The following is a 19,289-nucleotide window of genomic DNA, read 5'->3' as shown; positions in this document are numbered from 1 at the left end:
CCCAAATCCCCTCCCCAATATGTTGCTCCTCCTCCTCGCCATCCGGCTTCTGTTCCGGGAATGGGGTGGGGGAAGAAGAGCCCCCTCCCAAACTGCCTGCTTCTCCCGGAAGTGGAGCTTCTACACCGGATTGCTCCTCTGGGCCGTAGCTCTAGGGGCGCGCGCTTTCGGAAAGGGGAGGAGGGGCGGCAGGGGAAATCCCCCCCCCGTGGGAAAGAGAATCGGGAGCGAGGACAAAGAGGTAAAGGGGCCGCGGGGGGGGGAGAGAAAAGGACCCAGAGACCCCCGCCAGCTCCCCAAAGAGCCTTTAGTGGGTCCCACCGGGAGGGCCTGGATCCCTGCATGCGTGCTGCGAAGGGGGCTTTCCTTGGCCCCTTAGGCGCCTTGGCAGGGGGGACATGGGGCGCCCACCCAGGGGGTCCCCACGAGGACCCCCCTTGCCCCGTTTCCCCCACGCAGGGATCCCTGAAGTCTCCGCATAGAGAAAGGCGGGCCATGAAAGGGTTAACGGGCGCGAGGGATGCCTGGATGGAGACCCCCGTGTAGGGGGGGGGTTCTTCTGGATGGAGAGATGGGGCGCGCAGGGCGATTCAGGGAAAGAGGGAGGGGGGCGAAGAAGTGGGGGGGAGCATCCCTGGGGCAGGGAAGGGCAGCATTGGCAGGGGGGGGGGAAGAAGAGAGAGATAGGAAGACCAGTTTTTAGGGAGACGTCTCCGCGGGGAAGCTCCGGAATGACCGTCTTGGCTTCTCCCTCCCACCCAGGAATCCGCCACCCTGTCAAGGTAACCAGAGAGGGATCCCTGGAAAAGGGGGGGTCCAGTCCCCCCACCCCTTCCTTCCTTCATGCTCCATCCTCTTCCCACCCCAGAAGCCCCTTCCCTTCCCTGCCCAGACTCATAGGTTCTTCCAAGTCCAGCTGTTATTAACTGCAGTTCTTACCTGCCCACTGTGGCTGCAGTTCTCACTCAGGTCCACAACATGCAAATGAAGGATTGAGAGTGTTGTTGATGGATTGGGTAGCTAGGGGAAGTTTGTTACTGTTGCAAGTTACTGAGTACTATATAAGCCACTTGGCTAAGCTACTGTTCAGTCTGGACTCAGAGCTAGAATAAAGAGCTGGCTGTTTTGAGAGCTGTGTCTTCATCCTTCTTACCCACTATTCTACACCAACCATTGTGGTCCCCCTAGAGAGGAGAGGAAATCCCGAGAGGAAGCGGCTCTTTGTTTCCGCAATCCCACCCTGGAAACAGCCAGAAACCTTTTCCTCTCTCTCAGGCTTCCACCTTTAAGTGTCTTTCCCACTGCCAGGATGAGGATAATGTACACCTGTCATCAGAAACAGGGGTGCAGAGTCCGTGGAAAGGCTCTCAGGATTGATATAGAAGTCGAAAGCATTTCTCTTCCTCTTATTCTTTGTAGGCAGCGTCAGAGTGACTGACAAGCTGAGATACAATCCATCAGCATCCGATGACAGTGACTGCATGAATCTTCTCAGTCAAAGGACCCATTTTCATGATAGACAGTGCCTGTGGCTGGAGGCTCTACACACAGGGTGTGCCTATGCGGGCCAAAGACTGCCAGTTTTAGCACAGCTGAGGCGTGTGACCTCCCCAAATTTACAGACTGTATGTGAATTAGAATTTGTGGGTGGGATTATAGTTCACGGCAACCCTGTGATTTTCTCCACCCATAATGTTTTGAGATCTGATATTGTAGTACAAATCCAAAATAACTACAAAAAATCACAATATAACAACAAGAAGAGATAGTGGTTCATTTCCTTGACCTCTGAAGGGAGTGCCACCACTGAGAAGGCCCTCTGCCTGGTTTCCTGTAACCTCATTTCTCATGGGGGGGGGGACTAGCAGAAGACCCTCTGAGTAGGACCTCAGTGTCTGGGCTGGACGATGGGCTTGGAGATGCTCCTTCAGGTCTAATAACAACACATTGGAGGTCCTGAGCCTCAATGAGGTTAGATTGGTCTCAACTAGGGACAGGGCCTTTTCAGCACTGGCCCCGACTTGGTGGAACGCTCTGTCACAAGGGACCAGGGCCCTGCGGGTTTTGACATCTTTCCGCAGGGCCTGCAAGACGGAGCTGTTCCGCCTGGCCTTTGCTTTGGGCTCTGTCTGACCCTTGTGTTTCCTCCCCCTTATGGTTTTGATTTATGGGCTACTATTAAAATGAGGCTGCATTTTAAATTGTATTTTAATCCGTATTTTAATTAACTGTTTCTTTCTTTTTCTATTACGTTTTATTGGTGTTAGCTGCCCTGAAACCATTTCTGGCCAGGGAGGGTGGGGTATCAATTAAAATTTATTAATATTATTATTCTTAACCTCATAACAACTTATCCCACCACCTGCTCTCAGCAGAAAGGAAACTGCCTTATCAGCTAAAATGTTCCAGTTAGAGAATACAACAACTTTGAATCGCAGAGTAAAACTACCAGAACCTTCTTGAACCAATAGACTAGGAATCATCTCTCTACATGAGACCAATACTTTTCTCTGCCTGAAAAATGCAACCGTGACACTTTAAAGGTCAGCACCAAGAGTTTGAATTGTGCTTGGAAATGCGCTGAGAGCCAGGGAAGATCCTTTAGGACCAGTGATATGTGGTCCTGGCGGCTGCTCCTAGGTCCACATTATTTGGAGTTTTTGAGTCACCTTCAAAGGTAGCCCCATGTTGAGCACATGGCAATACTCTGAGCAGGAGATAATCAGAGCATGCACCACTCGGGGGGGGGGCAGTCTGCAGGCTGGTAGGGTCTCAGCCTACGTACCAGATGGAGCTGATAGACAGCTGCCCTGGACCCAGAACTGACCTGCGTCTCCATGGACAGCTGTGAGTCCAAAATGACCCCCAGGCTGAGAACCTGGTCCTTTAGGGGCACAGTTAACCCATCAGGACCAGGGAGTCCCCCCCACCTGCCCGCCCTCTGTCCCCCCAAAAGGTTACTTCTGTCTTGTCAGGGTTCAACCTAAACGCCATCCATCCTCCAACCACCTCTGGAAATGCGCACAAGGAATTGCCTGCCTTCACTGGTTCCAATTTAAAAGAGAGGAAGATCTGGGAATCATCCACAGTTTCAGTTCCAGGATGAGGCCTGAATCCCAATTGGAAGGATAATGGTGGCAAAAGCTTTCCTGTTCCTGCAGCCCACAAAAGTTCCAGGCACAATACTTTCATTAGCTTTCAAGGGGCCATAGGATACTTGGTGGTCTTTCCTTCAAATGGCAAATATTTGGAATACTTGACGTATGATGAAAATAGCACTTCTGTTTTCCCTATTCAACATCGGACAGACTTTGATACACAGGTCTGAGCTCATCTCTCCATCCGAAACTGCTGTGTTAGCAGCAATGGAAGCCTGGGCAGTGTGGTTGGGGGTCCTGGGCTGCCTAGAGAACAAGACCCCCTTCTCAGCCTGGCTGATATGGTACCAAGGAAAGCAGAGCAGTATGTTTGGCACCAGTTTGGCTGCAGGAGTTGCTGGAAGGAGGTGTGCAGGACACCATCCAACGGTCTTAGAGAGGTTCTCCTCCAGAGCCTTTTCTTCTCCTGAGGATAGCCCACGAGGCAGCGAAGGTTTAGGATCCGAGTTTTCCTTCTCAATGGGCTCCCTTCCCCAGTTGACAAGCCCCATCTTCCCTTCACTTTCCTCTGCAACATGGACAGAATCTGCCTTCTTGACAGTGGGATTCACTATTGTTCTCATCCTCTCCATCCACCAGGGCCTGCCTTCACCTGCAGCAGAATTCCCCAACCCACCAAGGATTTGAGACCCATCAGCTATCCTCACCTGGTTTAGCCGGCCGGTTGAAGCCGTTGCTTGGATCCTGGTCCCTGTTGCATGCTGACACAGGTGAGCACTCAGTGCAGGGTGGGGACCCCCCAAAACATGTCGGCCACCAAAGGTACTACTGCTCCCCCAACACCCCAAGACATCCTATAATTATGATATTTAAGATGGATCAGGAATAAATTCATGTCCCCAGAAATAACACATCTTCTGGCCATTAATGACTCAATATTACATGTTCAAGGTTGAAGTTTCCCTTAAGTACAGTTATCCATTTGCCTTTAATATCAAGCTTTTTCAGTGCCAGATTAGGATAGTCCTGCGTCAGAAGAGGGGCACGAGATCAGGCAGCACATCATTATTATAATTAACAATGGAGGTGGGTGTTTCCATCTGGGATCCCCATGTTCCAGCTGCTTTCCTTCCACTTCTCCTGCTCTTTCCATGCAACGTGAGACATGTAGACGGAGGTCCATCTCCAAGAACAGGAGCTTCCTTGAGCACCCATTCAGCTGACCCCAAGCGCCAAGCCTTGTCACTAGTTCTCTGACTGACCCAGACCACAGTCCCTGGAAAAGACGTAGACCTGGGTCTCACAGAATGGTCCACATGGACCTCCTGAGGCCAATGGGACTGTGCAGGGGATTCATGAAGATCTAGAGGTGGAAATGGGGGTGGAAGGAGGATTATGATGCAGAGGATGGGAAATGTCCAAAGGAATGATGAAGCGGAGAAAGAGAGGACCTGTTGATGGACAGAGAGCAGCTGCCTTTCCTGTGAGGAAAGAATAGATTTGAAAAGGCTGTATTCCCAGATCATGCTGCCTTATTAACGATGATTGATAAACTATGAAAGGTTGCTGGTGCATTACTATCATTTGATGACATTGCATCTTCATTTCCTAAAATCTGGGAACATGGGTGGAGAATGTAGGAGACATCGAAATAAGAGAGGGTGCTAATGGCGCTTGATGTGTTCTTTTTTTCTTTGTTCCCTTCCTTGAAACCCAAATAGGACTTCTTCTCAGCCCATTCTGAAGAAAGTGATGGAGAAGACAAGTCAGAATTTCGGGGGAGGGAGCAACATACATTTCACTAGAAAAAACCATTATAATGTGTGAAATGTGGAATATGCTTCACTGAATGAGCACACATAGCTCACATCTCAAAAAGGGGAGAAACCGTTTAAAGCTATGGAGAATGGAAAGAGTTTAACTGATAGTGGAACACTTAGAGCACATCAAGGTACTCACATGGGCAAGAAAAGATTCCAATGCAAGGAGTCTGGAAAGAGGGGAAACCTCAATATACATCAGCGGACTCACACAGGTGAAAAACTATATAAATGTATGGAGTGTGGAAAGAGCTTTAGTAATAGTGGAAGCCTTAGACAACATCAACGGACTCACACAGGAGAGAAACCATATGAATGTATGGAGTGTGGAAAGCATTTTAGTGATAATGGAAACCTTAGAAGACACCAACGGATTCACACAGGAGAGAAACCATATGAATGTATGGAGTGCGGAAAGAGTTTTAGTGATAATGGAAACCTTAGAAGACACCAACGGGTTCACACAGGGGAGAAACCTTTTAAATGCATGGAGTGTGGAAAGAGCTTCAGTTGGAGTGGACACCTCAATAGTCATCTACAGACTCACACGGGAGAAAAACCATTTAAATGTATGGAGTACGGAAAAAGCTTCAGTCAGAGTGGAGACCTTAAATTACACCAGCGAACTCACATGGGAGAAAAACCATATGAATGCATGGAGTGTGGAAAAAGCTTCCGTTTCAATGCAAGACTTAAAACACATCAACGGACTCACACAGGAGAGAAACCATTTAAGTGCATGGAGTGTGGAAAGAGCTTCAGTTTAAATGCAAACCTTAGAAGCCATCAACGGACTCACACGGGTGAAAAACCATATAAATGTATGGAGTGTGGAAAGAACTTCAGTAAGAGGGTACAACTCAATATACACCTTCAGATTCACACAGGGGAGAAACCATTTAAATGCATGGAGTGTGGAAAGAGCTTCAGTTTAAATGCGTGCCTTAGAAGACACCAACGGAATCACACAGGAGAGAAACCATATAAATGTATGGAGTGTGGAAAGAGTTTCAGTCACAGTGGACAATTCAACATACATCTAGAGACTCACACAGGGGAGAAGCCATTTAAATGCATGGAGTGTGGAAAGAGCTTCAGTTTAAATGCAAACCTGAGAAGCCATCAACGGACTCACACGGGTGAAAAACCATATAAATGTATGGAGTGTGGAAAGAGTTTTAGTGATAATGGAAACTTTGGAAAACATCAACGGACTCACACAGGAGAGAAACCATATAAATGTATGGAGTGTGGAAAGAGTTTCAGGTACAGTGGACACCTCAATAGACATTTACAGACTCACACAGGAGAGAAACCATATAAATGCATGGAGTGTGGAAAGAACTTCAGTAGGAGTAGACAACTCAATAGACATCTACAGATTCACACAGGGGAGAAGCCATTTAAATGCATGGAGTGTGGAAAGAGCTTCAGTTTCAATGAGTCCCTTAGAAGACACCAACGGACTCACACAGGAGAGAAACCATATAAATGTATGGAGTGTGGAAAGAGTTTTAGTGATAATGGAAACCTTAGACAACATCAACGGACTCACACAGGAGAGAAACCATATAAATGTATGGGGTGTGGAAAGAGTTTCAGTCACAGTGGAAATCTTAGAAAACATCAGCAGACACACAGGGAAGAAACCATATAAATGTATGGCATGTGGAAGGAACTTCAGTCAGAGGGGAGCCCTTGATTTAAGTCAAAAACTTGCACAAGAGACAAACCATGTAAATGTCAGGAAAGTAGATAGAGGGTCAGTCCTAGTGGAAGTCCTGTATCAACAGACTCATGAGCACGAAGAACTTTAATAGTTTAACCGTACAAACCCATCAACAACTCAAGAGGAGAAGCAGTTTAAATGGAAAGATTTGCAGAAAGTGCTTTTGTTATAATGGAGTGTTTAAGAAACATCTTGGGACTCTCACAGGGGAGAACCCATTTAGATGTATGGAATGTGGGACATGTTCCTCTCAGAATCCACTCTTTTCTTCACAGCAATGAACTCAGCAGGAGTCGGCGTATGGAAACTGCTCCCAACATCCAGGGTGTTTTGTCACACTTCGAAAGATCTGGTTGGTTAGGTCCAGGTCCTATGAGCCCGGGGAGAGTGGGGCTGTTTGCAGGGAGTTCTCAGTCATTTGGGGTTCATCGCTCCACCGTACGTATTTGCGTTTGAATTTGCCAGAAATTATTCACCATGCCTTGTAATGGAGTCCATTCCTCCTATGAGTGTGCCCCCCCCCTTATGCCTCCTGCTTGAGTTGTCAGCCTTCAGTGCCCACTGCACCATCAGCGAGGTACAATTCTGCCCCCCCATTCCTGGTGTTAACAGCACCAAGACCTAAAACATGGATGGAGCATTCTGAGGTCATGGCGTGGAGTGGGGGAAGGAAGGATTTTACAAAGTAACCATTGGGGGGGGGCACTTTGCAGTTGGATTGCTGGGATCAGCCCCTCCCTCGCTCTCCCTCGCTCTCCTGATCCCCAAAAGGAAGAGGGGAGGGGGAAAACCTCACTCCCCCCCACTAAATTCCGCCCCTCCCCTCCCGGAACATCCTCCCCTCACTCCGCCCCCTCAACCCCAAATCCCCTCCCCAATATGTTGATCCTCCTCCTCGCCATCCGGCTTCTGTTCCGGGAATGGGGGGGGAGAAGAGCCCCCTCCCAAACTGCCTGCTTCTTCCGGAAGTGGAGCTTCTACACCGGATTGCTCCTCTGCGCCGTAGCTCTAGGGGCGCGCGCTTTCGGAAAGGGGAGGAGGGGCGGCAGGGGAACCCCCCCCCGTGGGAAAGAGAATCCGGAGCGAGGACAAAGAGGTAAAAGGGCGGGGGGGGGAGAAAAAAGGACCCAGAGACCCCCGCCAGCTCCGCAAAGCGCCATTCGTGGTTCCCGTCGATCCCTCCACGCGTGCTGCGAAGGCGGCTTTCCTTGGTCCCTTAGGCACCTTGGCAGCGGCGGACATTGGGCGCCCACCCAGGGTGTCCCCACGAGGACCCCCCCCCTTGCCCCGTTTTCCCCACGCAGGGATCCCTGAGGTCTCCGCATGGAGAAAGGCGGGCCGTGAAAGGGTTAAGGGGCGCGGGGGACGCCTGGATAGAGACCCCCCTCGTCCCTTCTCTACTCATCTTGGGGGGGGGGCCCTCCGGATGGAGAGACAGGGGGCGCGGAGGGGAGACACAGGGAGAGAGGGAGGGGGGTCGAGGAAGTGGGGGGGAGCATCCCTGGGGCAGGGAAGGAAAACATTGGCGGCGGCGGGGGGGGGGAGAGAGAGATAGGAAGACCAGATTTTAGGGAGACGTCTCCATCGTGGAGACCGAGGGGAAGCTCCGGGACGACCGTCTTGGCATCTCCCTCCCACCCAGGAATCCGCCACCCTGTCAAGGTAACCAGAGAGGGATCCCTGGAAAGGGGGGGTCCAGGCCCCCCACCCCTTCCTTCCTTCCTTCCTGCATGCTCCATCCTCTTCCCACCCCAGAAGCCCCTTCCCTTCCCTACCCAGACTCATAGGTTCTTCCAAGTCCAACTGTTATGTATTAAGTTAACTGCAGTACTCGTTCTGGCCAACTTGGCTGGAGTTCTCACTCAGGTCCACAACATGCAAATGAAGGATTGAGAGTGCTGTTCACTGATACAATCCATCAGCATCCGTTGACAGCGACTGCATGAATCTTCCCAGTCAAAGGACCCATTTTCATGATAGACAGTGCCTGTGGCTGGAGGCTCTACAGAAAGGGTTTCCCTATGCAGGCCAAAGACTGCCAGTTTTAGCACAGGTGAGGTGTGCAATCTCCCCAAAATTACCGACCGTATGTGAATTAGAATTCGTGGATGGGATTATAGTTTACGGCAACCCTGTGATTTTCTCCACCCATAACATTTTGAGATCTGATATTGCAGTACAAATCCAAAATAACTACAAAAAATCACAATATAATAATAACAACAACAGATAGTGGTTCATTTCCTTGACCTCTGGTGGAAGAGCGTTCCACAGGATGGGTGCCACCACCGAGAAGGCCCTCTGCCTGGTTCCCTGTAACCTCATTTCTCACAGGGGTGGGGGGGGGGGAAGGGACACTAGCAGAAGACCCTCGGAGGAGGACCTCAGTGTCTGGGCTGAGTGTTGGGGGTGGAGATGCTCCTTCAGAGCCAAGACTGGGCTTTAGGTTGCTGATTTTTCTCCTCCATAATGATCTCCAGATCAAGTGCGACATATAATTAGCAGAGTAGGAGAAAACAGCAGCAAAAAAATTCAATCAGCAGAGAAATTTATTACTGAAGGTTAATAAGCATAACAGGAGCAAAAAATTAACTTACAATAAAACCCTAACTTAGCAAACCAAAACAGCACTCAAGTAAGAAACACACAAGCAGAGTACAGAATAGCAGAATAGGAAGTGGGACCAGGCACCTTTCAATACTGTAATTTATAAGCAATTCAATGGCAGAGTAACCTTGGGACTGGATAACAAGCCTGGCTCACTCCAGTTCAAACCAGCTTCATCTGGTTCCCAAACACAAGGAAGGATCTCCTTTATCTCAGGTCGGGGACAGAGGGTGGCACTAAGGAAGGACTCGTTGCCACAGCCCTCCTTTGTGTGCGGAGTCCCCAGGGCGCAATACTTTCCCCGATGCTTTTCAACATCTTTATGCGCCCCCTTGCCCAGATTGTCCGGAGTTTTGGGCTGGGTTGTCATCAATATGCTGATGACACCCAGCTTTATCTTTTGATGGACGGCCGCCCTGCCTCGGCCCTGGACACACTGACCAGATGCTTGGATGCTGTGGCTGGATGGCTGCGTGGGAGACAGTTAAGCTAAATCCTTCAAAGACAGAGGTCCTCTGGCTGGGTCGGGACGACATGGAGTTGGGGGGCCATCTCCCATCTCTTGCTGGGGCTCAATTAGTGCCAGCTCCTTCTGTCAAGAGTTTGGGTGTAACCTTTAACGCCTCCCTTTCCATGGAGGCGCAGGTTACAGCCACAGCAAAGGTGCCATTTTTCCATCCCCACCGTATCAAGCAGTTGGTCCCTTACCTCTCTCCCCCTGATCTGGCCACAGTGATCCATGCGACGGTCACCTCCAGGCTTGATTATTGTAATTCGCTCTATGCGGGGTTGCCCAGAAACTCCAGCGGGTGCAGAATGCTGTGGCAAGGCTCCTTACGGGGTCCTTGCCATGGAATCACATTCATCCAGTGCTTTACCAGTGGAGTACAGGGTCAGATTTAAGGTGCTGTTTTTGACCTTTAGAGCCCTATGCGGCCTAGGATCCTTGTACCTACCGGACCGCCTTTAGGGGATTAGGTACTACTGCTCCCCTAACACCCCAAGACATCCTATAATTGTGATATTTAAGATGGATCAGGAACAAATTCATGTCCCCAGAAATAACACATCTTCTGGCCATTAATGAATCAATACTACATGTTCAAGGTTGAAGTTTCCCTTAAGTACATTTATCCATTTACCTTTAATATCCAGCTTTTTCAGGGCCAGTTTAGGATAGTCCTGCGTCAGAAGAGAGGCACGAGGTCAGGCAGCACATCATTATTATAATGAACAATGGGGGTGGGTGTTTCCATCTGGGAATCCCAGGCTCCAACTGCTTTCCTTCGGCTTCTCCTGCTCTTTCCATGCAATGTGAGACATGTAGACGGAGGTCCATCTCCAAGAACATCAGCTTTCCTAAGCACCCATTCAGGTGACCCCAAGCGCCAAGCCTTGTCACTAGCTCTCTTACTGACCCAGACCACAGTCCCTGGAAAAGACGTAGACCTGGGTCTCACAGAATGGTCCACATGAAGATCTAGAGGTGGAAACGGGGGTGGATGGAGGAATGATGAAGCGGAGAAAGAGAGGGCCTGTTGATGGACAGAGAGTATCTGCCTTTCCTGTGAGGAAACAATTGATGTGAAAAGGCTGTATTCCCAGATCATGCTGCTTTATTAACGATGATTGAGGACTATGAACGGTTGCCGATGCATTGTACTATCTTTTGATGACATTGCATCTTCATTTCCTAAAATCTGGGAACATGGGTGGAGAATGTAGGAGACGTCGAAATAAGAGAGGTTGCTAATGGCGCTTGATGTGTTCTTTTTTTCTTTGTTCTCTTCCTTGAAACCCAAACAGGACTTCTTCTCAGCCCATTCTGAGGAAAGTGATGGAGAAGACAAGTCAGAATTTCGGGGGAGGGAGCAACTTCCATTTCACTAGAAAAAACCATTATAATGTGTGAAATGTGGAATATGCCTCACTGATTGAGCACACATAGCTCACATCAACTATCTCAAAGAGCGAAGAAACCATTTAAAGGTATGGAGAGTGGAAAGAGTTTCACTGATAGTGGAACACTTAGAACACACCACGGGACTCACATGGGCAAGAAAAGATTCCAATGCAAGGAGTCTGGAAAGAGCTTCAATCAGAGGGGAAACCTTAATATACATCAGCGGAGTCACACAGGAGAGAAACCATATGAATGTATGGAGTGTGGAAAGAGGTTCAGTTTAAATGCAAACCTTAGAAGCCATCAACGGACTCACACGGGTGAAAAACCATATAAATGTATGGAGTGTGGAAAGAGCTTCAGTGGGAGTGGACAACTCAATAGACATCTACAGACTCACACAGGGGAGAAACCATTTAAATGCATGGAGTGTGGAAAGAGCTTCAGTTTAAATGCAAACCTTAGAAGCCATCAACGGACTCACACGGGTGAAAAACCATATAAATGTATGGAGTGTGGAAAGAGCTTCAGTGGGAGTGGATACCTTAGAAGCCATCAACAGACTCACACGGATGAAAAACCGTATGAATGTATGGAGTGTGGAAACAGCTTCAGTTTCAATGTGTCCCTTAGAAGCCATCAACGGGCTCACACGGGAGAAAAACCATATAAATGTATGGAGTGTGGAAAGAGCTTCAGTCAGAGTGGATACCTCAGAAGACATCAACGGACTCACACGGGTGAAAAACCGTATGAATGTATGGAGTGTGGAAAGAGCTTCAGTGGGAGTGGAGACCTTAGAAGACACCAACGGACTCACACAGGGGAGAAACCATATAAATGCATGGAGTGTGGGAAGAGTTTCAGTAACAGTGGTCACCTCAATATACATCTACAGACTCATACAAGAGAGAAACCATTTAAGTGCATGGAGTGTGGGAAGAGCTTCAGTCAGAGTGGACAACTTAGAAGCCACCAGCGAACTCACACGGGAGAAAAACCATATGAATGCATGGAGTGTGGAAAAAGCTTCCGTTTCAATGCAAGCCTTAAAATACATCAACGGACTCACACAGGAGAGAAACCATTTAAGTGCATGGAGTGTGGAAAGAGCTTCTGTCAGAGTGGACACCTTAGAAAACATCTACAGGTTCACACAGGGGAGAAACCATTTAAATGCATGGAGTGCGGAAAAAGCTTCTGTCAGAGTGGACCCCTTAGAAAACATCTACAGGTTCACACAGGGGAGAAACCATTTAAATGCATGGAGTGCGAAAAGAGCTTCAGTTTAAATGCGTCCCTTAGAAGACACCAACGGACTCACACAGGAGAGAAACCATATAAATGTATGGAGTGTGGAAAGAGTTTTAGTGATTATGCAAACCTTAGACAACATCAACGGACTCACACAGGAGAGAAACCATATAAATGTATGGAGTGTGGAAAGAGTTTCAGTCACAGTGGAAGTCTTAGAAAACATCAGCAGACACACAGGGAAGAAACCATATAAATGTATGGCATGTGGAAGGAACTTCAGTCAGAGGGGTGCCCTTGATTTACATCAAGAAACTTACACAAGAGACAAACTATATAAATGTCAGGAAAGTAGATAGAGGGTCAGTCCTAGTGGAAGTCCTACCCTGTTTCTCATATTTTAAGACATACCCATAAAATAAGCCATAGCAAGATTTTAAGCATTCAAGGAATATAAGCCATACCCCGAAAATAAGACATAGTGATAGGCGCAGCAGCAATGCCGGCCGCGGCAGGAGGAGGAGGAAAAAAATAAGACATCCCTTGAAAATAAGTCATAGTGTGTTTTTTTGAGGAAAAAATAAATATAAGACATGTCTTATAATATGAGAAACACGGTAAATGTCAGGAAAGTAGATAGAGGGTCAGTCCTAGTGGAAGTCCTGTATCAACAGACTCATGAGCACGAAGAACTTTAATAGTTTAACCGTACAAACCCATCAACAACTCAAGAGGAGAAGCAGTTTAAATGGAAAGATTTGCAGAAAGTGCTTTTGTTATAATGGAGTGTTTAAGAAACATCTTGGGACTCTCATAGGGGAGAACCCATTTAGATGTATGGAATGTGGGATGTGTTCCTCTCAGAATCCACTCCTTTCTACACAGCAATGAACTCAGCAGGAATCCTTCTTGAAGCATGATGTGTATGTAAAGTTCTTGTGTTTATATGTAAAACTGAACAGTAATGAAATATTTAAGGCAATGTCTCACAATAGGGAGTATAATTTTAGATGTAAGATACATTTTGATAGAGAGGGAAAATCTGGATTGCTGGTGGGGAGTGAGGATTAGGGCTGGGCGATATATTGATATCTCATCCAATACTGGTTTCTAGACCACATCGTGATAACCTTTGAAAAACAATTGATATGGCAATAAACCACGAATCACAGTGTGTGTTTCTAGGATGTACCTGGAAGCAGCCGGCAGAAAACTTTGCTTCGTGAAGCCACCTTCATTGCAGTGTGTCGTTCCAGCCTCTTTCTTCCTTGCTCCCTTTTGCCGGTGTGTGTGTCTGACTTAGATATACTGTGGGCGTATTTTTTTACTACTGAAACTGGATTTGCTCTCAGGAGCTAAGTTTTGTGCCTCACTGGGGACCCACTGAGAACTGTATGCTTTGAAACCTCAGTAAACTATTACTGAAGACGTCCTACTGTCCCTGCGTGTGTTTTTGACCTCAGCATGGGAATTGCTCTGCACGTGGCCCCTTCCCCGCTGATACTTAGTTTATGCCCTGGAATTTCTGTACTCAAGCATGCAAGGTGTGTGTGTGTGTGTGTGTGTGTGTGTGTGTGTGTGTGTGACTGGTTTTTCCACCAAACTCTGTCCCCCCTCCCCCCACCACATGATCTCCAAACACTGCTTCTTCACTAGAACTTATCCCTGCCTCCTACGCATTCTGAAGAAAACTTAAAATTCTGTAATTTAATGGGAGATTCCCCGCCTCTAAGCCTAATTGCAAGAGGGGGACGGAGGCGCTGCAGGTACCAGGGAAGTCTCCTGGGGGGGGGTCCATCTTCACTCATGAACCCCATGGGGCAGCCCCAGAGCTGCTGCTCATTCCGGGGTTAGGGGATGATAGTACTTTTCCATTGTCCCAGAGGTTATTATTCTTCCAGCTAGAGGACCACAGTGCATATAGTTGTTGTACTGATTTGATTGCTGCTGCTGCTGCTGCCATGGACTGGCAGGGTGGAAGGGGGGGGGAGGCACCAGCTGGGGAACCGACAAGGGAAGAAGGCTTGGATCTTGGGTATTGTATGCCCCCATAGGCTATCAAAACTCCTAGCTCTAGGTCTAGCCAGTGTGGTGTAGTGGTTAAGAGCGGTAGGCTAGACTCGTAATCTGGGGAACTGGGTTTGCTTCCCCGCTCCTCCACATGCAGCTGCTGGGTGACCTTGGGCTAGTCTGAAGTCTCTCAGCCCCACTCACCTCACAAGAGTGTTTGTTGTGGAGGAGGAAGGGAAAGGAGAATGTTAGCCGCTTTGAGACTCCTTCGGGTAGTGATAAAGCGGGATATCAAATCTAAAATCCAAACTCTAGGTCTGGCCAATAAAAGGCTGATATGGGAGCCGTTGGGGGCCAGGCTGGTTCTTTCTTTTTCACCTCTCCTCTGGAAAAGTGCTCTTTCTTTTGGGCTTTGATTACTTCTGCCTCCTTCAGTGCCCACGGCACCATCAGCGAGGTACAATACGGTCCTTTGAACTTCTGTAGCCATGTAGGGCTCTCTCTCAGGACCGCTACCCAGGAGTCGGCGTATGGAAACTGCTCCCAACATCCAGGGTGTTTTGTCACACTTCGAAAGATCTGGTTGGTTAGGTCCAGGTCCTACGAGCCCGGGGGGAGGGGGGCTGTTTGCAGGGAGTTCTCAGTCATTTGGGGTTCATCCCTCCACCGTATTTGCGTTTGAATTTGCCAAAATTATTCACCATGCCTTGTAATGGAGTCCATTCCTCCTATGAGTGTGCCCCCACCCCCTTATGCCTCCTGCTTGAGTTGTCAGCCTTCAGTGCCCACTGCATCATCAGCGAGGTACAATTCTGCCCCCCCCCCATTCCTGGTGTTAACAGCACCAAGACCTAAAACATGGATGGAGCATTCTGAGGTCATGCCGTGGGGTGGGGGAGGGTAGGATTTTGCAATGTAACCATTGTGTGGGGGGCACTTTGCAGTTGGATTGCTGGGATCAGCCCCTCCCTCGCTCTCCTGATCCCCAGAAGGAAGAGGGGAGGGGGAAAACCTCACTCCCCCCCACTGAATTCCGCCCCTCCCCTCCCGGAACATCCTCCCCTCACTCCGCCCCCTCAACCCCAAATCCCCTCCCCAATATGTTGATCCTCCTCCTCGCCATCCGGCTTCTGTTCCGGGAATGGGGGAGGGAGAGCCCCCTCCCAAACTGCCTGCTTCTCCCGGAAGTGGAGCTTCTACACCGGATTGCTCCTCTGCGCCGTAGCTCTAGGGGCGCGCGCTTTCGGAAAGGGGAGGAGGGGCGGCAGGGGAACCCCCCCCCCCGTGGGAAAGAGAATCCGGAGCGAGGACAAAGAGGTAAAGGGGCCGCGGGGGGGGGGAGAGAAAAGGACCCAGAGACCCCCGCCAGCTCCGCAAAGCGCTATTCGTGGTTCCCGTCGGCATGGTGTCGATCCCTGCACGCGTGCTGCGAAGGGGGCTTTCCTTCGTCCCTTAGGAGCCTTGGCAGGGGGGACATGGGGCGCCCACCCAGGGGGTCCCCACGAGGACCCCCCTTGCCCCGTTTCCCCCACGCAGGGATCCCTGAGGTCTCCGCATGGAGAAAGGCGGGCTATGAAAGGGTTAACGGGCGCGGGGGACGCCTGGATAGAGACCCCCCTCGTCCCTTCTCTACTCGTCTTGGGGGGGGGCTCCGGATGGAGAGACAAGGGGCGCGGAGGGGAGACACAGGGAAAGAGAGGGGAGGGCGAGGAAGTGGGGGGGGGGGAGCATCCCTGGGGCAGGGAAGGAAAACATTGGCGGGGGGGGGGAGAGATAGGAAGACCTTCGTGGAGACCGAGGGGAAGCTCCGGGACGACCGTCTTGGCATCTCCCTCCCACCCAGGAATCCGCCTCCCCGTCAAGGTAACCAGAGAGGGACACCTGGAAAGGGGGGTCCAGTCCCCCCCACCCCTTCCTTCCTTCATGCTCCATCCTCTTCCCACCCCAGAAGCCCCTTCCCTGCCCAGACTCAGGTTCTTCCAAGTCCAACTGTTATGTATTAAGTTAACTGCAGTTCTTACCCTGCCCACTTTTGCTGCAGTTCTCCTTCAGGTCCACAACATGCAAATGAAGGATTGAGAGTGCTGTTCACGGATTGGGTAGCTAGGGGAAGTTTGTTACTGTTGCAAGTTACAGAGTACTATATAAGCCAGTTGGCTAAGCCAGTGTTTCTCAACCTTTTTTGGGCCACGGCACACTTGTTCCGTGAAAAAAATCACGAGGCACAACACCTCCATAAGACATACCTCCATGCCCTGTAGAGCGAGACCATCGAGCGCCCCAGCCAGCCAGAGGGGCCTGGAACCGGCTGCTGTTGCTGCTGCTGTAGCAGCAGGGAGCGCGTGGAGCGCCCTGCAGCGCCTGGCCTCTTCTTTTGGGGGGGGGGGCTGCCCGAGGCCTGCCGCCTCGGTGCCTGGAACCGGCGGCTGCAGAGCGGAGCGCTCCGAAACGATGAGCGCACGGAGCGCCCTGCAGCGCCTGGCCTCTTTTCTTTTCTTTTTTGCTGCCCAAGGCCGGCGGCTGCAGAGCGGAGCGCTCCAAAATGGCGAGCGCTCGGAGCGCCCTGCAGCGCCTGGCCTCTTTTCTTTTTTGCTGCCCAAGGCCGGCGGCTGCAGAGCGGAGCGTTCCGAAGCGCCGAGCGCTCGGAGCGCCCTGCAGCGCCTGGCCTCTTCTTCTTCTTTCTTTTTTTTTGGGGGGGGGCTGTCCAAGGCCGGCGGCTGCAGAGCGGAGCGCTCCAAAGTGCCGAGCGCTCGGGGCGCCCTGCAGCACCTGGCCTCTTCTTCTTCTTCTTCTTCTTTTGGGGGGGGGCTGCCCAAGGCCGGCGGCTGCAGAGCGGAGCGCTCCAAAGTGCCGAGCGCTCGGAGCGCCCTGCAGCGCCTGGCCTCTTCTCTCTCTTTTTTGGGGGGCTGCCCAAGGCCGGCGGCACGTGACAAGGCAGCAAGTCGCCCTTCTCGCCGCGGCATGTCGCGGCACACCAGCCAGCCTCTCGCGGCACACTAGTGTACCGCGGAACAGCGGTTGAGAAACGCTGGGCTAAGCTACTGTTCAGTCTGGACTCAGAGCTAGAATAAAGAGCTGGTTGTTTTGAGAGCTGCGTCTTCATCCTTCTTACCCACTATTCTACACCAACCATTGTGGTCCCCCTGGAGAGGAGAGGAAATCCCGAGAGGAAGCGACTCTTTGTTTCCGCAATCCCACCCTGGAAACAGCCAGAAACCTTTCCCTCTCTCTCAGGCTTCCACCTTTAAGTGTCTTTTCCACTGCCTGGTTCATTGAGGATGAGGATAATGTACACCTGTCATCAGAAACACGGGTGCAGAGTCCGTGGAAAGACTCTCAGGATTGATATAGAAGTCGAAAGCATTTCTCTTCCTCTTATTCTTTGTAGGCAGCGTCAGAGTGACTGACAAGCTGAGATACAATCCATCAGCATCCGATGACAGTGACTGCATGAATCTTCCTAGTCAAAGGACCCATTTTCATGATAGACAGTGTTGTGGCTGGAGGCTCTACACACAGGGTGTGCCTATACGGGCCAAAGACTGCCAGTATTAGCACAGCTGAGGCGTGTGACCTCCCCAAAATTACAGACTGTATATCAAATAGAATTCCTGAGTGGGATTATAGTTTACAGCAACCCTGTGATTTACTCCACCCATAACATTTTGAGATCTGATATTGCAGTACAAATCCAAAGTAACGACAAAAAAATCACAATATAATAATAATAACAACAACAACAGCAGATAGTGGTTCATTTCCTTGACCTCTGAAGGAAGAGTGTTCCACAGGGTGGGTGCCACCACCAAGAAGGTCCTCTGCCTGGTTTCCTGTAACCTCATTTCTCACCCGGGGGGGGGGACTAGCAGAAGACCCTCGGAGGAGGACCTCAGTGTCTGGGCTGAGTGTTGGGAGTGGAGATGCTCCTTCAGGTCTTCAGAGCCAAGACTGGGTTTTAGGTTGCTGATTTTTCTCCTCCATAATGATCTCCAGATCAAGTACGACATATAATTAGCAGAGTAGGAGAAAACAGCAGCAAAAAAAAATTCAATCAGCAGAGAAATTTATTACTGAAGGTTAATAAGCATAACAGGAGCCCAAAAAAAGCAAAAAATTAACTTACAATAAAACCCTAACTTAGCAAACCAAAACAGCACTCAAGTAAGAAACACACAAGCAGAGTGCAGAATAGCAGAATAGGAAGTGGGACCAGGCGCCTTTCAATACTGTAATTTATAAACAATTCAATGGCAGAGTAACCTTGGGACTGGATAACAAGCCTGGCTCACTCCAGTTCAAACCAGCTTCATCTGGTTCCCAAACACAAGGAAGGATCTCCTTTATCTCAGGTCGGGGACAGAGGGTGGCGCTAAGGAAGGACTCGTTGCCACAGCCCTCCTTGGTGTGCAGAGTCCCCAGGGCGCAATCCTTTCCCCGATGCTTTTCAACATCTTTATGCGCCCCCTTGCCCAGATTGTCCGGTGTTTTGGGCTGGGTTGTCATCAATGTGCTGATGACACCTAGCTTTATCTTTTGATGGACGGCCGCCCTGCCTCGGCCCTGGACACACTGACCAGATGCTTGGAAGCTGTGGCTGGATGGCTGCGTGGGAGAGAGTTAAGCTAAATCCTTCAAAGACAGAGGTCCTCTGGCTGGGTCGGGACGACATGGGGTTGGGGGGCCAACTCCCATCTCTTGCGGGGGCTCAATTAGTGCCAGCTCCTGTCAAGAGTTTGGGTGTAACCTTCGACGCCTCCCTTTCCATGGAGGCTCAGGTTACAGCCACAGCAAAGGTGCCATTTTTCCATCCCCACCGTATCAAGCAGTTGGTCCCTTACCTCTCTCCCCCTGATCTGGCCACAGTGATC

At 50.1% G+C, this 19,289-nt stretch overlaps 2 protein-coding genes across 2 annotated transcripts; both read left to right on the top strand.

The window, feature by feature from the left end:
- The first annotated feature begins 83 nt into the window (after positions 1 to 83).
- Positions 84 to 11,182, top strand: LOC132592710 (zinc finger protein 420-like). Its single transcript, XM_060279287.1, has 4 exons — positions 84 to 241; positions 3,738 to 3,868; positions 4,820 to 7,743; positions 11,061 to 11,182. The coding sequence occupies exon 3, from the start codon at positions 4,998 to 5,000 to the stop codon at positions 6,573 to 6,575; it is 1,578 nt and encodes a 525-aa protein (XP_060135270.1). The 5' UTR covers positions 84 to 241; positions 3,738 to 3,868; positions 4,820 to 4,997; the 3' UTR covers positions 6,576 to 7,743; positions 11,061 to 11,182.
- A 63-nt stretch (positions 11,183 to 11,245) lies between these two features.
- Positions 11,246 to 13,860, top strand: LOC132592711 (zinc finger protein 709-like). Its single transcript, XM_060279288.1, has one exon. The coding sequence runs from the start codon at positions 11,246 to 11,248 to the stop codon at positions 12,665 to 12,667; it is 1,422 nt and encodes a 473-aa protein (XP_060135271.1). The 3' UTR covers positions 12,668 to 13,860.
- Positions 13,861 to 19,289: the final 5,429 nt, after the last annotated feature.

This window comes from Zootoca vivipara, chromosome 10, assembly GCF_963506605.1.
Source record: "Zootoca vivipara chromosome 10, rZooViv1.1, whole genome shotgun sequence".
In the NCBI taxonomy this organism is placed as follows: domain Eukaryota; kingdom Metazoa; phylum Chordata; class Lepidosauria; order Squamata; family Lacertidae; genus Zootoca; species Zootoca vivipara.
This window is presented reverse-complemented; position numbering and strand designations above follow the sequence as displayed.